At 34.7% G+C, this 7369-nt stretch overlaps 1 protein-coding gene across 3 annotated transcripts; it reads right to left on the bottom strand.

Moving 5' to 3' along the window:
- Positions 1-50: 50 nt before the first annotated feature.
- Positions 51-4530, bottom strand: LOC111512117 (uncharacterized). Of its 3 annotated transcripts, XM_023168212.2 has the most exons (5): positions 4401-4530; positions 3732-3830; positions 3133-3165; positions 183-404; positions 51-132 (listed from the first exon to the last, which is right to left on the bottom strand). In XM_023168212.2, the coding sequence occupies exons 1-5, from the start codon at positions 4414-4416 to the stop codon at positions 119-121; spliced, it is 384 nt and encodes a 127-aa protein (XP_023023980.1). In that variant the 5' UTR covers positions 4417-4530; the 3' UTR covers positions 51-118. The 3 variants fall into 3 exon arrangements, with proteins under 3 accessions (XP_023023980.1, XP_074031731.1, XP_074031732.1); XM_074175630.1 differs by having other exon boundaries at positions 51-404; XM_074175631.1 differs by lacking the exon at positions 3133-3165 and having other exon boundaries at positions 51-404.
- Positions 4531-7369: the final 2839 nt, after the last annotated feature.

Genomic DNA, 7369 nt, shown 5'->3' with positions numbered 1-7369 from the left:
ATATATATATATATATATATATATATATATATATATATATAATAAACAAATTATTTCAAAATTGTTTTTATTATTTCATAGTGAAATATGTGTCCGTAGTCGGAATGCCTCATTTTCCTCATGGAATGAGTTCTGAAAGAAGTTTAGTTATTATGAGTTTGAAGATACTGAGACAGATTCACCTCTCCAATTATCAGGACGTTCACTATAACCTCTCAATCTCCAGAACGCGTCATTGTTAGGATTATTCTCGTTGCTAATTGTCATATGCTCTTCATATTCCTCATCTTCGGAATCTTCTTCTTCTTCAGCGGAATCTTCCTCTTCGTCATATTCACTCTCTTCTTCAAATTCAGCTTCTTCCTCATACTCACTTTCTTCCTCATGGTAAGATCCTTCAGTATCTAAAAGCATATTATGATATGAATTGTAAGGGGTATATTTTCAGGAGAGATTGGTTTTTAGGAAGAAAGGTTTTGGCTTTATACTTCTCCACCTGTTTACAAAAGATTGTGGAAAAATTCCAAAGTGAGAGGAAGGTTCAAAACTCCAAAGGATTTCAAAATGTTGTTTTACTTGGACCACACAATGTTGAGTCTATCTCAAATTGCAGTAGATTCGGCACTGCTCTGTTTATCTAGCTAGACCTTCAATAGGGAACACGCATATGTGTCAGTTTGAAAATACTTTCATTTCAACATGTACAAAGTCCCAGAAAAATTCTGAAACTTGCTTGGAATTACAAATGAAACTTACAAAATGCCAAGATTTCAGATCTACCGAAATACGTACCTCTGGCGGTATACTTCACTTCCATTTTTTTCAGTGTGCCCTCTAGAAATTGTTTTTATTACCATTATTGATCTGAAGATAGTAGTTTCAAGTAATTTAATCATTATCAACTGAAGTGTTATTATTGATATGATTGTATTCGGGTTATTCTGAATGTTCATAAGACATCCACAAATGGCGCTGTCGTTTGGGGGCAATGAGGGCAAATTAAGTTTGACTTTGAAGACTACTTGTGGGCTACTGAGTGAGTAGTGAAATTTCTTTCAAGTCTCTAGATTTCTGAATCCCATATCTCAGTTATTTACAAAAAATACGCTATTATTTATTTGGGTTTAGTGAAACTCTATTTATTCTCATTCACCATGATAATGTGAGTGTTATACTCATTACATGAAATTTGGTATGCTGCATTCTAATTTTTGGGACTAAATTTTTTCTCAGTATAGCAACACTGTCTATGGGTAAAGTTTGGCAGCATTTGTGATGAGGTTAGTGGTAGCCCAACTCACCAAAAACCCACAGATGTTAGATGGCCATCTCCATTTATAATTTAATAATATTAGCATTTGGAACTTCATATTGAAAACGAGAAAACAATAACAGCAGAAGGTATACGAGGCTGTTCAAAAAATAAATATAGTTTAAAAAACTAAATAACACGCTTTTAAAGAACATCGCGTTGTGCCATATTTTTTGTATATCAAGCGCCCGTCGCTTTTTTAACAATAATACTAGTATTTTTCGTTCGTTATTGTTTTAGCTTATTTAAAAAAATATTTTTAACTTTTCGATTTTCTTTAAAAGTGTGTTTTTAGTTTTGTAAACTATATTTATTTTTCAATTTTCAGTTTCGTATGATATGAAAGCTTTTTTTTAGGCTTCTTAAACTATATTTATTTTATCTGAACTTTGGGATCAATCAGCCGTATATTGTTTAGAAAAATTACCATTGATATTTTCCGATTCCGGAAAGGGAGCCTGAAAATCAGCTACCAAGACCAAGGCAGCAGGCGCGCAAAGGAGGGTACAAACAAGGCAGCAGACGCGCGTGTTAATAAAAAAAAAATCCTTTTTTCAGATGAAGAAATACAAGGAAGTTACGTACAGCGCCATCTGCCCGCGAATAGATAAAGCAATAATAATGTCGATAGTTCTGTTAAATACAGATCCCGAGCTTGAGAGTTACAAGCAAACAATCAAAAATATATACATACATACAGGTGAAGCTAATAAAAGCGTGTTAAAAAAATAAGGTGAATGTTCAAATTTGGCGGGCTACGTACATTCAATTAGCGATTTTCTTTATGTTGCTACACTCGTCTCGGAGATATGTTCACAGTTTCAGCTGTTTAGCATATTTTGTTTGTTGGTGGGAGGCATAAAATTCAGAAATGTTTTACGTGCTTGGCGATTTTCTGCTATCGACAAAAATTATTAAAATTTTCATCATTTTTTATGTAATGAATTGAATAAAGTGCTCAAAAAACACTTGAAATGTCGACAGTGGTATACGGCGATTTAACTCTGAGTCAGAAAAATGTTTAAAAGTGATACAAGCTTTTCATAGAAGGTCGAGAAGATGTGAATGACGATCCTCGGCCTAGACGCTCCAGAACATCAACAACCGAAAGTTTAGAAAGTGAAGAAAATTGTTATGGAGAATCATCGAGTCACTATTAGAGAAGTTGCTGAAGATGTAGGCATATTGGTTGGATATAATTTTTCGGAAATTTTGGGCATGAAGCGTGTCATGCCCAACGTGTCAACGAAGTTCGTTTTTAAATTGCTGGATTTTGAACAAAAAAAAACATGGCATGAGCATCGCTCAGAACGACGATCCAGATTTGCTTGAAAGAGTCATAGCTGGTGACGAATCATGGGTATACCGTTATGACATCGAAACCAAAGTCTCAATGGAAGGGCCCGCAGGAGTGCCAAGATCAACAAAAACACACCAAGTACGATCAAATGTCAAGGTTATGCACCGCCTACGAGAAGCAATACAAAGAAAACGTCCGGTATTGTGGAAAACTAATTCATGGCAAAAACAACACCGTAATTGTGCTTCAGCCAGCGTATTCACCAGATTTGCCCCATGTGCCTTTTTATTATTTCCAAGATTGAAAAGACCTATGAAAGGACGGTGTTCTGCGACGATTGAGGGGATGAAAACTGAATTTCTGGGAGAGCCCAAGAACATTGCAAAAGGTGCATATCAGGATTGCAGGATTGGACAAAATAGAAATTGATGAATGAATGAATATTTTTTGAGGAAAATGAAAATTCAACTTATTGTTTTGAATGCAGTACTAACAGAGTACGTATAATAGTACTACATACCACTAGCATAGTATCCAATCTCCTCTAATATATCTGAAACAAAAATATAGTGTGTATCAGATCGAGCTAATTTGTGATTAAAGAGTTATCAAAAAGTTTCGTGTAAAAGTCATAGATATCAATCAGATATCAAAACTATGTTTTTCGAAATGGATTGAGATTTATTGCATTCCTTATTCGATTCTGACAGAAAATAACTTTTGAAAAATATAGCATTGTATGGGTATATACTGAACGGTACAGAAGTTATTCCGAAAATAACGTCAAAAAGTTGATCTATTGAACTGTTCTTATCTTATTTGACCATATTCTTTTTTCTAATACTAGGTGAATTTAAATTAGAAATCATTTTTTTTCTTGATTTTCTCAAATAGAACATAGAATACCAAATTTGTTATTTGAAATGGGTTTTCTCCTTGAGAAATATGAGGTTAAATATGGTAAATCAGTTGATTAAAATCGTCTGAAATAGGTTGAGGGTATTGACGAATAAGGTCAAGAAAAGTAGATGGGATACAAGCTGAAAACAAAAGTAAGTCAAAAATATTCGTGATCTGTGTTTTAAAACTGAACTGTTTGATGAAAAAAATGGATCCTACCTTCCCAGTTATCTGGTCTCTCTGCATAACCTCTGCTTCTCCAGAACAAATGGTCACAGGGATTCAGTTGTCTGCTTCGAAGTGTTATTTGTTCTTGAGCTGAAACGATATAAAAAAATTAGGTAAATTGTTTATCAGGATTTAGCGAAATGTAAGTATAAGATAAAAACTGCTTTCTTATTCCTTTAAAGTATTACTACCAGTTATACCTAAATTTTTATAATTTTTTATGAATGTTGGTTCAAAAATGAACTGGACTTCATCACACAAGTTTGAAAATATTCACTTTGGAATACTTTGTTGAGGTATTTTTTATCGTTTGTTTATCAAAAGTCTAGAATTCACATACTATGAGTACCTATTTTTCGATAATAATGATTATTGAACTTTGAAAATCTACAACCTTCTAATCCAACTGTGGAAAAAATTTAAAATTTAACCTGACGTTGAAAATTCAAACGGTTTTTTGAGATTGCATTTTCAGATGAGATGCATTTTCAGTTCATGTAAATTGCATAAAAATATTTGATATTGAAAAGATTTGAAATTTAACACGACTTGAAAAAATTCATACGTTTTTCTGGGATTCCCACAATATTCATTCCCATATACCTATACGTTTTCAATTTATCTGGATTACGTAGAAAATATTATCCAAAGCAAACTTACTCAAGTGGGAAGTCATCTTGTGAAAAACTGCACCAAAGTGATAGAAATGAAATGAAAAATGAATTACCTATTTCATGCTTCAAGTTCACTGACAAGTTACATTGAAACAGCGTTGCCGATTCCTTTTGAAAAATAGTCCGGAGGATTAAGGTAGACAAAGGTTCTTACTTTTAGCTGCCAGAAGAATTCGATTTTTGATCTTTTGTTTCTTTTCATCCGTCTAGATTCATGAAAAAAGTACGTTCATTTTGTACGACTTGGTATCTTCTTTTTGTCTGATTTTATCAAGAATTGAAAGTCTAGGAGTTCAGAGATTAATAAACTAGAAAGATTTGTGAGGCGATGTTCCACAAATTTTGGTCCATTAGAAACCTGAAAAAAAAATATGTTTTCCACTGCTTCCTACATACTAGAACATACTATAACTTATCCTTCAAAGGATAATTACTTTCAGCTGGTGAGTTATTAATAAAAAATGTCAAGCTGTTTCGAAATAATCCTTGGAAGGACATCTACTCTAACAGAGTAGCTTTGGCAATGCCGCTGTCGCGTAACAAAAGACTGCTTGATATTCTAGATTAGCCAATCATAAGCACACAAACAACTATTTTCAGTTAGTAACTGATTGGATGAATCATATCAGGCAGGTTAGAGGTCGAATTTTTCTTGTGATCTGCTTAGATCTGCTAGAATATCAGAACGTGTATGTATCAGCTTTCATGTTTATTTATTAACCTCATCTGGAATACGTTGCATGAATTATTCTGAATAATTTTAATTCAAAATCTTTTTGGCTAATTATAATGTTAAATAAGAACACAAATGAAATCTCGTGCTATGGAAAGTGACTAAAATTAGGTTATTGGAGCTTGAAGATTTGAACAAAAATAGGTATCAAGTTTGAGAAAAAACATTGGAGAATGACAGGTTATTAATATGTATAGCAGTATTACAAGTGAAATAAAACGGACTTTAATATGATTCAATAATTGCAAACTCTACAAATAGACTCAATTTTTTATGTTTGAAGGAGAAATGAGTTGAGAGTACTAATGAATATAGAGAAATAAGTCTGTGATAGAAAGGACTTTTATATATGTTGCAAACCACGCAAAATATATGTCACAAGATAACAGTGATCTTCTTGGTGCCAGCATTTATAAAATAATAGTTTATACTTCTCATTACGAGATGGCGCAACATAACTCACCAGAAATTGCAATATTCTTGTTTTTTTCTATTTCCACTTCATCGCTACCTCTATTTTGAAATTCGATACAGGATGTGAAGTTTGGAATGCTAAGAATATGTTTTTCAAAAAAATAAAAACACGGTATAAATTGAACAAATGCTAGAAATGTCCGCTAACCTCCATATCGGAAGAATTCTGGAGCAACACAACTCAAAATGAATAGGTACTCAACAAAAACTATCAGAGTTAAGTATTTAGGGGTTTCCCCGGGGGTTACTCAGAATTCCTTTTAGCTGTGGATTGGTCTAACTTGAAAATTGGAACCACGAAAAGTGGAAATCTTCATAGTGCTCTCGTATAAGAACCCTCAGATACACCGAAAACATGCATAATGATTATTCGAAAAACATTAGAAATAATGAAGTCAAACTGAAGATGTCTGGTGTGGGAAGGTTAAGGGAACCGTCATTGGATCAGAGTGCCTTTAGTCCATTCAGCCAAGTCTTTGATTGCGCAGAAACCCACGATAATCCGTTAGTTAGGGAAGCTATAGATTATGCTGTAGACGACTCCTCCCGATATAGAAGGCCCAGACACTCTGTTGAGTGAGGCCCTCATGTCCCCCGTTGAAAGATGAACAATATTTTCATCCAAATACCCCAGCCAGGTAGGGGTCCACGTGAAGGACGGCACTGATGTCTGAGGATATTCATGCCGTCATCTCATACAATCAGTTTTTGACCCGTTTGCCTTCCTGACGAACCTCAGTCCAAAGGGTAAGGGAGCCAGGCTCCAACCTGTTGGAACCCAAGATGGCTGTTGACAGCGTGCCTTTCTTAGGATAGTCAGGAAATGCTGTCAATCAGAGATGTTGACGAACTAGTGAAGGTCTGCACGAGCTCATAATTGGCTGAGATGCCAATGCACACCACCTGACCTGAGGGAGCAGTGACACCAATGAACGTTCTCATGAATAATAACTAAGATATTTTAAACGTAGGCAATGAACTTACCTTAATTAATACGAGAAGTAGGGAGAATTGGAATATATCTGATGAAAAAAGTTTCAGATCATCGGCATATAAAACCCCCGAAAAATAAACTGGGAAGCCTATAGGGCAGACCTGTGAATTTCTTTAGACCGGATGGTTTTGTATTTGTATGTTTCAAAAGTTTTGTCCGTTTTTATGAGTCTACTTTAAACTTATCCAATTTAATCAAAACAAGCAATATTTTAATCAGTGCACTTTTGCCAACATGACAGAAGTCTATTAATTAAGTCAGCATATAAATTGTGTGCTCGGGATTCGATGAAATCGACGAAGGCTGTTTTTGTCTGATCCTGATTGGCGAAGATTTTACTAGTGGGAAAGTTATCGAAGTGCTTGAAAAGATGGTATTCGATTAGTGAGAGATGTGGGGAGTATGGTGGGTGAGGCAAAACTTCGACCCACAATTCGTTTAATTTTCGAACGATGAATTAATAATAATAATAATAATAAATGCTTTTATTGAAAGGTTACTCAGTACAAGGGATACTAATCTAACCTAACAAATGGCAGAATTCAACGTCTGCGCATGACGAATCAAGGCAGAAATTGCTCTTCCATCCAACCAGTGAAACATTGGGCGGGCGTTGTCGTGGAGTAAGATCTGACCTCTTCTGTTGACCAGTACTAGCTGCTGCTGACGCAATTTTCGGTAAATTTAGTCGATTTCATCATAATAGGACTCATCTGCTGTGATGGTTTGGCCTGGTTGCAGTAAATTATAGTGA

The sequence above is a fragment of the Leptinotarsa decemlineata genome, unplaced genomic scaffold (genome assembly GCF_025532065.1).
Source record: "Leptinotarsa decemlineata unplaced genomic scaffold, Ldec_3_MD MMD2_tig00001064_RagTag_RagTag, whole genome shotgun sequence".
In the NCBI taxonomy this organism is placed as follows: Eukaryota; Metazoa; Arthropoda; class Insecta; order Coleoptera; family Chrysomelidae; genus Leptinotarsa; species Leptinotarsa decemlineata.
Note: the sequence above shows the minus strand (reverse complement) of the source record. Positions and strands in the feature narration are given on the sequence as shown.